Here is a 13,749-nt window from a genome sequence, read left to right on the forward strand (position 1 = left end):
ACTGCACATGTATGGAGCTTTCTACTTCCTGCCTCCTACACCAAAACAGCGGCTCAGCAAACAGCTGATTGGCCGGGGTCATTTTAAGGGGTATTCTGGGCGTTTAACCCCTTGCAGTATTCATGACCAGCCCTCAGGACAGGTCATCAATAGCTGATCGGTAGAGTTCTACGCCCCCATTCCCATTCCCCAAAATATCCCTTTAATTCTATAGGAGTTATGGAAACAGTACGGCGCAGCTAAGCTCGGCCCTTTCCATCAGACCCGCTACCTCATATTCAGCGGTATTCCCATCTTGGCCGAATTGTAGCACCCCTTTAACTTCTCCTTGATAATGTGATCTTTATGTAACAATGAAGTATTCGTATATTTAAAGGGGAATCCCCCCCCCCTTCCCCCCCCCACGCTTGTATATTCTCTGGGACACGGTGTGACAGTTTGGTGACACGGATTCCTCGCTCTCCCGCTGCTTCTCGTCGGTCAGGTTCCCCCCAACAGGACCCATGAGTTCCTGCAAAACTTGATTGTCCAACTTCAGGCCGCCCGGCAGGTTGACGCACAGGGACAACTATTTTCATTATTCCACCAGTGACTGAACAGGACGATAAGAAAACAAGTCCGGACGATGACATTGGCGTCCATGAAATCCCATGATTCACTGGGCTATATTTAGCAAGCGTTCTCTGACACCTCCCCGTCTCGTTCCGGCCTACATGCCATCCTTCTGGGTCACTCCGCATAGAACACTGAGTAACTAGGAATCCTCCGCATGGCTTCTCCACGACTGAATGATGAGATCTTGTACTCCAGTCACAGCCAAAGCTGCAGTCACGGTTTCGTTAACTGCTGCTTGAAACCTGTTCTGCAGTCGTGATTTGATGTCCTGCGGCTGTCGGCCCTGGAGATCATAAATCACATCGCGGTTTACGAAACTGACCTTGGCACTGCGGTACCTCTCACATATTTCATACGTGACTCGGACGTGTAATCAGTGCGCCTACTAGTGGTCAGCAGCCTTACAGCGTGGAATCCCAAGCAGATTCTGCCTCTAAACTCGTGGCCAAAATTGACAGTTAGGCTGCGGATCTCTGCCACGGATCCACATGCGGAATTTCCAAGACAATTCTACGCAGATCCACGTTAAGAAGGGACATGTTTCTTAGCGCGGAGTCGCATTGGAAATTCCACACGTGGATTTTGCCCATTCACAGGACTAAATCCGCACGTGGATCAGTGGCAAATTAGGTGGCTAAACCACGGAGATCTACCATGGTCATCAGAGGCGGCATCTATGGCTATGGACATGTATACCTACGGGGCAGCACATGGATATAGCCGTTTTCAATGTCCGACGTGGACGCGGCGCTGAATCTGCACCAAGAAGTTTTTTTTTTCTGTACACGACTTCGAAATCCACGCACAGAAAAATCTGCGCCGTATAAACTACAAGTTGGCGTTCCCAATCTACGTTGACCTTACCCTACGGGTTACATCTCCTTGTGCACCAAGTAAAGGGTCTTCTCACCACAGTAATGCAGCCTGGCACATCCTGAGGCTGGCGGGCATGGGCACCTCCTTTCTATTCACTTCAGTGGGACAGCTGGTGATAGCCGAGTCTAAGTGCTTGGCTCTGTCTGGCGGCATCATGTGTATTTACGCAATCCCACTGACTTCAATGGGCTATTTTGGTCCATAATACGGACCAAAAATAGAAAATGCTGCGGGTTTATTTATTTTTTTACACACTTGAAAAATGCAGGTCTGAATACCGATATGCAAATCAATGGAGATTCAGCAGTATGTATTACACGTGTGTGTGTATATATATATATATATACACACATATATATACACACACACACACACCTGTGTGAATGAGCCCTCAGTCCAGCCTCACACTGGTGATAAAATTGCGCGATGTGAGAGAGAGAGTTTCAATGGTTTCATTCTCATTTGCAATGTTTTCATTCATGCCAAGTTGCGATAAAAAAAAAAAATTTACAATATCGCCCATTGTTTTCAACGGGGGCGGCAACAGCAGCGCCCGACACATTGAAATCAATAGGAGAAGATTGCGATCCCCTGTTGTGGCTGTGACAGCTGCGCCGGTAGATTCCTTCAGCCCGCAGGGAGGCGAGGCTGCTTCCACGTGAAAATGCTCCGCATCCAGGGGTTTTCAGAAGGATTGCGGTATCAGGCCGTGAATTACGGGCCAATATTGCCCTCGCCAGTGTGGAAAAGCCCTTTGGCCCAATGTCCACGGGCAGATCGGATTCTGCATGCAGGAGCTCGCAGCCGCATCCGACCCTGCCTGCGTCCGAGGACACTGCGTTACCTGTCTGGGTCTTCTATTTCCTGGTCTGTGAAATGCGTGCAGAAGTGCAGGCCTTTTTTTTTTTTAAACTTCTGCTTTCCCGTGGAATTCACAGCCTGGCCACAATTCAATTGCGGATGGGCCCAGGATTAGACGGCTTTGATTGACTTCAATGGAAGCCGTTCGTGTGGAATCCGATTTGTTTTCCGGACCAAAAGGTGTGGCGCAGAGTGTTATAGTAGCAGAATGCAGTCCTAAGCTCTCGCTCACAACCTGAAGGTTGTGGGTTCAAATCCCTGCATGGTAGCCAGGTCAAGGTTGACTCAGCCTTCCGAGGTCAGTAAAAAAGGAGTACCCATTTGCGGACCCTTATGTTTCCCTATGGGTGGCCTGATTTGCGGGGCACCCGCGCGGATTTCGCAAATCAAACTGTGGACATGGAGTCTCAGGCTGATACACATGGGCAAATTTTGCAATTTTCTGACCAAAAAAACCCAGAAATTGCAATAGAACAGATTTGTTAGAATATTCACATGGGCTTTTTTTTTTTTGTACTCAGTCAGTCCAGTCTAATGAAAATCCTTTATTCAACTCAACGGTTGCATTATAATAAATGGATTGCAGTCGCATTGAAATTATGGATGCCATGAAAAAATGTAACCATAAGTGCATGGCGCTACATTTATGCTTTTTTTCCCCCACGCTTGTGAAAAATGGATACAAAAAGGTTGGAAATCAGAATCGCATGGAATTGCAAAAAAATCATACAAAAAATTAAATTGAATTAGCAGTTGCCCGTGCGCCTGCAGCCCAAGTCCTTCGATTTAGGTTAGGGTGACTTTGGCCCCAATATACTGTACATCACACAGGCAGAGATGGAAGCCTGCAATGTAAGTAGATGGTCTTGTGATGCGTCACAACTTGCTGCGACCCGACAGTCACAAGAAACCCAGCAGGTCTGACGAGTGTCGGGTCTCGGTCTCTGCAAACTGTGAGTCACAACGTGGGAACATTCACTGCCATCACACGCTCCACCACAGGCGGTGATGTGTGGCACGCCCCAATACTACGGAGGCTGCAGTACCCGGTTGTGGGCAAAATCTCTGCGTCGTAGAGGCGTCTAGTGGTCAACAAGCTCTACAAGCGGAAGAAGAGGTCACTACACACAAGGAGCCTCCGAGAGCCTCTTATAGGCCAAGGGGAGAACCACTTATAGGGCCTCCGGTGACAAGACCGTCCATCTAATCACCACAACTCTCATCATTTACAGATCTGCCTGAGATGGAACCGCATGCCGGGTATTGCAGCAGAATGATAACTTCTTATGGGGGCGGAGTTTATTTGACAAAGCGTATAATATTGCAGGACTGCGCCGAGTCTTTGGAGTGACACCGGTAGCGCAGTACAAGTCGCCCTGTAGCTTACGTCACTCTGTAGTACTGGATGTTAGCAGGTTGCGCCTGTTTTATTATTCTTATTCTGTATTTTCTGTTTTGTTGAACTGCTGTAAACAGATGTGGAATCTCCGAGCCTCGCCCTCACCTCTCGCCCTCACCTACCTCGCCCTCTTCAGGGTGTGCTGGGTTCGGGGCTGCTCTGCAGGATCTCAGATGGTTCCCCAGTGAGGGATAAATCCTCTATGTGGAAGTTTTGGGATGGTGACAGTTTAGCGCAGTTTGTTCTCATTGGACATTCATGAAGCCTTCACTCTCGGATGTAAAAAAAAAAAAGTCACATTTTTATTAAAGTTGGGATTTGGACAAAAATTTGCAACTTTTTGCAGTCTATATTGCCAACTGACACTTTTTTAAAAGAAGGCATGGCTTGTCAGGAGGGGGCATGGTGACCCCGAACCGTTTCTGAGCACGGAGCCGCCAACATGCGCCGAATACATGAACAGCCCAACACCGCCTCATGCACCAGTGGACTCCATAGAGTTGACTATACTGAAATACTCTGTACTGCTGTACATACGATGGTGGGGGTCACTCTTTACTGGCTCCTGTGGGTGGCCGGTGGTTCTTAGCAGGGGCGATGCATTAAAGGCTCATTCACAGGGGCGTATGCAGATTTAATTCCATGAGTATGCAGTGGACCGAATCACTGCGTATTTATGTGCACCCCCCCCCCCCCCCAAAATAGAAAATGCTGCGTTTTTTTTCATGCGACTGAGAATTGCGTGAATAATATATAATAATATGAAATCAGTGGGTTTTATTCACTCCATATTGCTCACATAATACGGTGTGTAAATATACCCATGTGAGTGAGCCATAACTATGCTGGAGGGTACGCTTGCACCTCCGCACGGCCTGAGCTGGGGGTCCCAGGCCGGTTGCAGAGTCACATGTTATGACTAGCTCACATGGTGACCGTAAACCCCCGGCCGTTTGATGTTATGAAGCCTCTCGACTTTCCAGCAACTGTTTGGCATCAGTAATTGCCAGATCCTGCCAACGATTCCATCTGTTTGCTGCCCCCCCCCCCCCAGCCTCTGCCCCCGGTCGGGCACAGGGGTTAGAGGGGTTTTGGTGCCCTCCTCTGTCTGCCTGCTGTACTGCAGGAGGGGGTGCACTGACCGGTCCTGACTCTGAACAATTCCATACATTTATCTCCCTGCATAGTACCAGGAGTGTACGCAGCGGAGACCCTCATAGCGGACATCAGCTGCAGGACCACCTTCATAACTAACCAGACACATACATGTACTCTGACACCTCCCACCTGTGGGGGCTCCCTCTCCCCTGACCCCAAACTCATCTTTTTGGCCAGGCTGAACAGGAGAGGAGACAGCGGAGTCTCAGCACGTCTTCGCCCTTCCTCCCTGCACCATGCCTGCCCCAATCCTGCTTCGGGAGCCATTTTTATCTCCAGTAAGAACATCCTCTGTGAATGGAGTTGTCTGTTTTAATTTTTATTATTCATTTGAACCCAGACCACCATGATGGCTTCTTCTATATTGCCTCTATGTAACCCCACAAGTAATAATGCCCCATCTAGGGAGTCCCAGAAAGTAATAGTGCCTCCCCCAGTCCGACTGCTATCCCTGTGCAGTAACTCCATCCAGCAGCAGCAAATCATTATCGCTCACACAAGACTGGACTGTCAGCCTGCTCGCTCTGTAGAGGGTATGGCCTGATTCTTCCCCCATCTCCAGCTACACTGTATTACGAGCAGGAGACGGGGGAGGAGTCAGGCTATGCTCTGTACGTAGCACACTGTCCAATCATCCGCTCCTTTGTGAGTGCTGAAGGTTTACTGCCGCTGTTGGATGAACAACTGCTGGGGCCCAGTGCTAGAACCAGGGGGAATCAGAACATGTTTAATGCTTTGCAAGATAGTCCAGGATTTTGGGGACTGTCCCACTAAATCCAGGATGGTTGGTGTCATGTGTTATTAAGCCTCGTTGACATCTGAGTCACAAGTTCTATTCCCCCCAAAAATTACAACCTAAAGCTTTTTTACGTTTCATGTTAGGCCCACACCATGGTCATAGTCATATGTGGTGCAAAAAACATCATCCTGGTGCAAAAGTAAGCAAAAACCAGTTCTAGTAGTGTGGAACTTAAAAGTTGAAAAGCTCACTAATCGAGATGAGCGAACCTACTCGGCCACGCCCCTTTTTCGCCCGAGCGCCGCGATTTTCGAGTACTTGTGTACTCGGGCGAAAATATTCGGGGGGCGCTGTGGATGAGTGGGGGGTTGCAGCAGGGAGTGGGGGGGGGGGGGGGGGGAGGGAGAGAGAGAGGGCTTCCCCCAGCGCCTCCCGAATCTTTTCACCCGAGTACGGAAGTACTCAAAAATCGCGGTGCTCGATCGAGTAATTACTCGAAACGAGTATATTTGCTCATCTCTACTCACTAACTTTTTAACGCATAGTCTAATATGATAGCCAATGTGCTGACTAGCTAAAGTGCAAATACCTTTAGTTACATAAAAATACATTTTTGTGCTAAACGAAATTGGAGTATGGCCTTAGTGTTTACTTTTTCACAGCTACTGAAATCACATCTACACTGCTCAGTAATGTTGCATAATTTCCTCCTTGCTGTTATTTATGTCAGGGTGTTCTACAGAGAGAGAAACAGAGATCCTGCTCTCCTATGTGTACAGTGTATGGAGACATCATAGCAGCAGTCTACACCCACCAGCCCAGAGATAGAGAAGAGATCCTGCTCTCCTCTGTGTACAGTGTATGGAGACATCATAGCAGCAGTCTACACCCACCAGGTCAGAGATAGAAAAGAGATCCTGCTCTCCTATGTGTACAGTGTATGAAGACATCATAGCAGCAGTCTACACCCACCAGCTCAGAGGTAGAGAAGAGATCCTGCTCTCCTATGTGTACAGTGTATGGAGACATCATAGCAGCGGTCTACAGCCACCAGCTCAGAGGTAGAGAAGGGATCCTGCTCTCCTATCTGTGCAGTGTATGGAGACATCAGAGCAGCAGTCTACACCCACCAGCTCAGAGATAGAGAAGAGATCCTGCTCTCCTATGTGTACAGTGTATGGAGACATCATAGCAGTCTACACCCACCATCTCAGATATAGAAAAGAGATCCTGCTCTCCTATGTGTACAGTGTATGAAGACGACATAGCAGCAGTCTACACCCACCAGCTCAGAGGTAGAGAAGAGATCCTGCTCTCCTATGTGTGTAGTGTATGAAGACATCATAGCAGCAGTCTACACTGTGCAGCTCAGAGATAGAGAAGAGATCCTGCTCTCCTATGTGTACAGTGTATGGAGACATCATAGCAGCAGTCTACACCCACCAGCTCAGAGATAGAGAAGAGATCCTGCTCTCCTATGTGTACAGTGTATGGAGACATCATAGCAGCGGTCTACACCCACCAGCTCAGAGATAGAGAAGAGATCCTGCTCTCCTATGTGTACAGTGTATGAAGACATCATAGCAGCAGTCTACACTGTGCAGCTCAGAGATAGAGAAGAGATCCTGCTCTATGTGTACAATGTATGGAGACATCATAGCAGCAGTCTACACCCACCAGCTCAGAGATAGAGAAGAGATCCTGCTCTCCAATGTGTGTAGTGTATAAAGACAACATAGCAGCAGTCTATACCCACCAGCTCAGATATTGAAAAGAGATCCTGCTCTCCTATGTGTACAATGTATGGAGACATCATAGCAGCAGTCTACACCCACCAGCTCAGAGATAGAGAAGAGATCCTGCTCTCCAATGTGTGTAGTGTATAAAGACAACATAGCAGCAGTCTACACCCACCAGCTCAGAGATAGAGAAGAAGAGATCCTGCTCTCCTACGTGTACAGTGTATGAAGACATCATAGCAGCAGTCTACACCCACCAGCTCAGAGGTAGAGAAGAGATCCTGCTCTCCTATGTGTACAGTGTATGAAGACATCATAGCAGCAGTCTACACCCACCAGCTCAGAGATACAGAAGAGATCCTGCTCTCCTATGTGTACAGTGTCTGGAGACATCAGAGCAGCAGTCTACACCCACCAGCTCAGAGATAGAGAAGAGATCCTGCTCTCCTATGTGTACAGTGTATGAAGACATCATAGCAGCAGTCTACACCCACCAGCTCAGAGGTAGAGAAGAGATCCTGCTCTCCTATGTGTACAGTGTATGAAGACATCATAGCAGCAGTCTACACCCACCAGCTCAGAGATAGAGAAGAGATCCTGCTCTCCTATGTGTACAGTGTATGGGGACGACATAGCAGCAGTCTACACCCACCAGCTCAGAGATAGGGAAGGGATCCTGCTCTCCTATGTGTACAATGTATGGAGACATCATAGCAGCAGTCTACACCCACCAGCTCAGAGATAGAGAAGAGATCCTGCTCTCCAATGTGTGTAGTGTATAAAGACAACATAGCAGCAGTCTACACCCACCAGCTCAGAGATAGAGAAGAAGAGATCCTGCTCTCCTACGTGTACAGTGTATGAAGACATCAGAGCAGCAGTCTACACCCACCAGCTCAGAGATAGAGAAGAGATCCTGCTCTCCTATGTGTACAGTGTATGGAAACATCATAGCAGCAGTCTACACCCATCAGCTCAGGGATAGAGAAGAGATCCTGCTCTCCTATGTGTACAGTGTATGAAGACATCATAGCAGCAGTCTATACCCACCAGCTCAGAGATAGAGAAGAGATCCTGCTCTACTAAGTGTACAGTGTATAGAGACATCATAGCAGCAGTCTTCATTCCGCAGCTCAGAGAGATAAGTTGCTTTTACACGGAACAATTTTATAGCTTGGATTCCTGAGATCCAGCGCGCCTAAACTGAACAAGAAGGGAACAATTCTCGTTGCTCATTCGGTCGGGCATTCGTACTGAATGATAACCGTTCAGGTTCCCGTTGGATGCAGGAATCTGAACAATTTTTTCAGACTGTGTAAAAGGGTCCTTAGTCCAGCCTATTCTCCAGACCACAGTTTAAATGTGTATTAGACATACTGCCAATTGTCTTTGAGAAGACCACCCTGGAGAAGACCACTTTTCCATGCAATTTTGGGTGGTCATCTGAGTTTTCAGTTTACACGGAACAGGAATCGCTGGTGTTGGCCTGAGCGTTGTCCTTGGGCTGGGATGAGATGACAGACGGTTGGAGTACCGGGGGGGCAGGATCTGGGGTTGTACTGGGTGAGGTCTACATTAGATTTAGCCACTGATATCTGTGGTTATATTCAGGAGAAATGCCCTCACTTGCCAGATACTTGTGTGTTGTCATCTGGTGACCGTGGCAGGTGCCAGCGGCGGGGACATCCGGTGGCCGTGGCAGGTGCCAGCGGCGGGGATATCTGGTGGCCGTGGCAGGTGCCAGTGGTGGGGACATCTGGGTGGTCAGACTGTGTGAGACGGGTGGCAAGTGCTTAGTCTGTCCCTGTATTTCAGGTCCGAGCACAGGAAAGATGGATTCTGCAGCGAGCTCCCGATTTCACTTCCATGCACTAGGTACAGTAGCCTGCACACCCCTCCCCAGCACTAATACCCTGAGGGTGCTGCTCCCCCACAATCAGGGTGTGCCCCCAGACCCCCAGTGTGATGTGTAATATCTCTGAGGCCCCCAGTGTGTGACATGTAATATCTCTGAGGCCCTAGTGTGTAAAGTGTAATAACTATGAGCCCGCTAAACCCATAGTGTGATGTGTAATATCTCTGAGCCCCCAGAGTGATATGTAATAACTGTGAGCCCCCCAGTGTGTGGCATGTAATATTTCTGAACCCCCCCACTGTGTGGCATGTAATATTTCTGAACCCCCCTCTGTGTGTGACGTGTAAAAAAACTGTAATCCCCCAGTCTGTATGACGTATAATATCTGAGCCCCCAGTGTGTGACATATATCATCTCTGAGCCCCCCAGTGTGTGACGTGTAATATCTCTGTGATGTGTAATAACTGAGCCCCCCCCCCCCCCCCCGCAGTGTGTAACATGTAATAACTGTGAGCCCCCAGTCTGTATGACGTATATCTGAGCCCCCCAGTGTGTGACATGTAATAATTCTGAGCCCCCAATGTGTGACATGTAAAAACTGTGAGCCCCAGTCCGTATGACATATAATATCTCTGACCCTCCAGTGTGTGATGAATGTTTCTCAGCCCCAAAGTCTATAAATCCCCGTTACGTGTGATCAAAAACATTACATGTATGTGACCAGTTATATAACATGTACAGCGGATATAAAAGGTCTGCACCCCCGTTAAGATGCCGTTCTGTTTTCCATGGATTTGCGCAAATAACGGGTCGCATCGCAGGGGGAAATTAATCTGGAAGGATTCATCTGGGTTGGAGTTTTAACATAAGCGGAGCCTGGCATCTTAACGTGGGCAGACTTTATATCTGCTGCATGTGGCATTGTTACATGTTTCTTCTTGGTAGTGCTACATGTATGTGGTTGGTAGTGCTACAGGTGTATACTCCACTGTTTTGGCAGATGACGTCCCCCTGGAGAATGCTGGCGGCGCCCCCCGGCGGGACGATGCTGATGATGATGATGACGGGGAATTCTTTGAATTTGACAGTGACGGAGAAGGCGAGGATCCTGACACCCCTAAAGGGTTAAATGCCCGGAAGCTGTCATCTAATAGCCTCTCGGATGCTCTACAGCAACACACGTCTCCCGGTACAGGCAAGTACCCATCGCATGCTCCATCACACCTGCAATATAGCTAGGACTGCTAAACCCTCTTCAGTTCATTCATACAAAAAAAAATACGCAAAATGTTCTATTTTCGTGCGTATCGTACGCAAAAATAGCACATATTAAACTAATTAAACCTAATTGCCCATCGAAACCAATGGGATCATGCATGCTTTTTTTGTGTGTGCAAAAAATACTGAAAAATACGCACACGTGTGCAAACGTGCGCGTAATTATGCTTCCGCCCGTATGAAGGCGGCTTTATCGAAAATTCTCCATGTTTAAAAGTCTTATAAACTTTTTTTCATAAGACTTTATTCGCTTGTTGTTTTAGCCACAATTTTCTGAAATTGCGGCAAAACTGCATCATGTGAATAAAGCCTAATCATCTGCTAATCCAGAATGTCTGATAATCTGATGTCATATTAACCCCTTAATGCTCCAGGATGTACAGTTATGTCCTGGGTGCACGGGGTTTGTATGGAGGGGATCGGGAGTCAACCTCGCTCCATACAATGCAGTTGCTGGCTGTTTCTCACAGCTGACACTCGCCAGCAACAGCCGTGATCGGCGCCCACACTGATTGTGGCACTTAACCCTTTAAATGTAGCTGTTGGCTCTGACAGCAGCATTTAAATGCCCCGATAACAGTTCGGAGGTCCCAAGCAGCCACCTCACTGTAAGCTTGGAAAGCCCCCAGAGCTGACATTGCAGATTGTGGTATAATGTAATACTCTGGTATTACATCATACTGCAGGAGCGATCAAACAGTCGCAAGTTCAAGTCCTCTATGGGGACTGATAAAAGAAAAAAAAAGAAGTTTAATTATTAAAAAACCCTTTTCCCATATTTATAATAAAAAAATTAAAGAACCCAAAAGCATATTTGGTATCACTGCGTCTAATAAAGTTTTACTAGCGCTGCGCAGCGAACGTCGGCAGAAGAAAAAATACACACCATCAGAATTACGCTTTTTTTTTGGTCATCCTGCCTCCAAGAAAAAAAATTTAATAAAAATTGATCTAAAAGTCACATGTCTGCAAAGAACGAGCCGCACAGAACTATGCTGACGGAACGATTAAAAAAAGTTATGGCGGTCAGAAAATAATGGTATTTTTTTACAAATATATATATATATTTTTTAAATAGTACAGCAAAAGAAAAAGTATATCAATTTGGTATCATAATTAGAGATGAGCGAACGTGCTCGGCCCCGCCCCTTTTTCGCCCGAATACCGCGATTTTCGAGGTCTTCCGTACTCGGGTGAAAAAATTCGGGGGGCGCCGTGGCAGCGCGGGGGGTTGCAGCGGAGAGTGGGGGGGGAGAGGGAGAGAGAGAGGGCTCCCCCCTGTTCCCCGCTGCTACCCCCCGCACCGCCGCGCCTCTCCCCGCCCCCCGAATCTTTACGCGCGAGTACTGAAGTACTCGAAAATGGCGGTACTCGGGTGCGTAAGTACTCATTACGAGTACGTTCGCTCATCTCTAATCATAATCGTACCGACGCGCAGAGTTCTGCTGCAGTGTGTACACCGTAGGAACAGGAACCCCCAAAGATGGCGGAATTTCTTTTTTTTCCCATTTCAGTCCACTTTTAATTTTTTTAAGGTTTTTCAGTACATTATATGATACATTAAATAACACTGAAAAATACATCTCGTCCCGCAAGAAGTAACTCGCAGACGGCGACGACAACGCATAAAAGAGTTATGGTTATTTGTAAATGGAGAAGCTTCGGTCCTTAAGGGGTTAAAGGAGTTTTACTTGGACAGTCGTGGTAATGCGATACCGGTTATCGGCGCACTTGTATGTAATTAATGATTTACTCTGCCGACAGAATAAAGACGGCACAGAAATATCTGCGCTTTCTGCTGGGAACCCACGGCGCGCCCAGATATTCGCACGCAGCGACGGCCTCCGATACAAGACAGGCCTTATAGTATGCCGGGAAATATTACCGTATATCGCTGTTGTGAAGCAAATCAATGACCTCATGGTCATGTGACCTGCAGGGAGCGACCGCAGCCGTTTACGAGTACTGGAGACAATGATGGTATTGATTCCAGTCCGGCGGCTTCGTGTGTTGTATGAATAGCCCCCCTGCCGCTCTGTGTGACGGGGTGACCCCCTCTCAGCGGGGTCCTCCATGCATTCTGCTCTAGTCCTCAGCTCTCATGTCATGACACCGGACCCTGCCGGCGTGCTAATAGTCTCCTCTACCAGAACCGTTCACTGTCATGGTGATGGGTGTCAATTGTAGGACTTTTTCTTAAATCCCCCTATTTTTTTCTCTTTTCACAGAACCAGCCGCTCCGGCGCAGCCATCAAAGTAAGTAGCGAGGCCTGAATGTAGATCTGCCTTGTTTCCTATCTCTGCATGATAGCATATTTATATGGGGTGTAACCAGGAGACCAGAATAAGCCCCCATGACAGGCAGTGGCGGTACGTTGCAAGTCTGGAATAGGTGCATATTTGACCTTCAAGTCACAGAGGCTCGGCATGGACACATCCAGGCCTTACTGTGAACTTTCCTGCAAAGTTAGAAAACTTGGAGAAGCCCCTATAACAGCGCGGCACCATCCTTTAGGGTAGGTTCACAGAAAATCCTGCTGCATTTCTGCATTAAAAGCCCTGTCTAAATCCACTGTGGATCTGCAGCTGATTTCAGCCTTCGCTGCGCTCCTCTCCCAAAGTGCAGCACACGCTGGAAACTGCCACCACCAGCCATGTCATGCGGAAGTGGCATCACATGACCGGCGCTGAGTAGCAGTTGTCAATGTGCACTGCACTCTAGCTGCAGCAGCACGCAGTAGTGGGAGGTTAGAGGAGTGGAATCAAGGCTGCAGGCTGTGCACTCCCGTTGATTTCTATGGAAGCGCTTATACACAAGCCTGCAGCTTTGCTTCCACTGCACGGTCCATGCACCAACTTTTGAAGGTGACCACGCAGGAAGAGGAGTCAGGTAAGTATAAAAAATATACATCCCCGGCGTCATGCAAACCTGCCCTATGAGCACCATAATTTAGTTTATGGTGTCCATACCTGGTAACGCGTTCCCTTTTCATAAATTAATAGTACAAGGGAATACAAGAAACTTTGTAACATATCTTGATCCTCCACTTATTAGCCACTTCTCCTCTCCCCCTGCACTCATCAATCACTCTAAATTTACTGATAAAATACATATACAGAAGTCTGTACACTGAGTGATCAGATTACAGCTACAACCCGTAGAAGTCTATGGACAGAAAAGGGAAGAGGAGTTGGAGCTGCAGAGAGACTCACACAGAGATGCGGCTGC

General features: G+C 47.9%; 1 protein-coding gene across 5 annotated transcripts in view; it reads left to right on the forward strand.

Annotated features, from left to right (window-relative positions):
- The window catches only part of ARHGEF10L (Rho guanine nucleotide exchange factor 10 like), a 93,463-nt gene that overhangs the window by 23,458 nt on the left and 56,256 nt on the right, over window positions 1-13,749 (forward strand). For 3 of the 5 annotated variants that reach the window (XM_066606346.1, XM_066606344.1, XM_066606345.1), the window contains exons 2-4: window positions 9,203-9,262; window positions 10,243-10,437; window positions 12,749-12,776. In XM_066606346.1, the coding sequence (XP_066462443.1) occupies window positions 9,220-9,262; window positions 10,243-10,437; window positions 12,749-12,776 (266 nt within the window). In that variant the 5' untranslated portion in view covers window positions 9,203-9,219. Of the gene's footprint in view, window positions 1-3,578; window positions 3,613-9,202; window positions 9,263-10,242; window positions 10,438-12,748; window positions 12,777-13,749 lie in introns of those variants that run through there. The other 2 variants (XM_066606343.1, XM_066606347.1) reach the window with 1 other exon arrangement.

The sequence above is a fragment of the Eleutherodactylus coqui genome, chromosome 6 (genome assembly GCF_035609145.1).
Source record: "Eleutherodactylus coqui strain aEleCoq1 chromosome 6, aEleCoq1.hap1, whole genome shotgun sequence".
Classification (NCBI taxonomy): domain Eukaryota; kingdom Metazoa; phylum Chordata; class Amphibia; order Anura; family Eleutherodactylidae; genus Eleutherodactylus; species Eleutherodactylus coqui.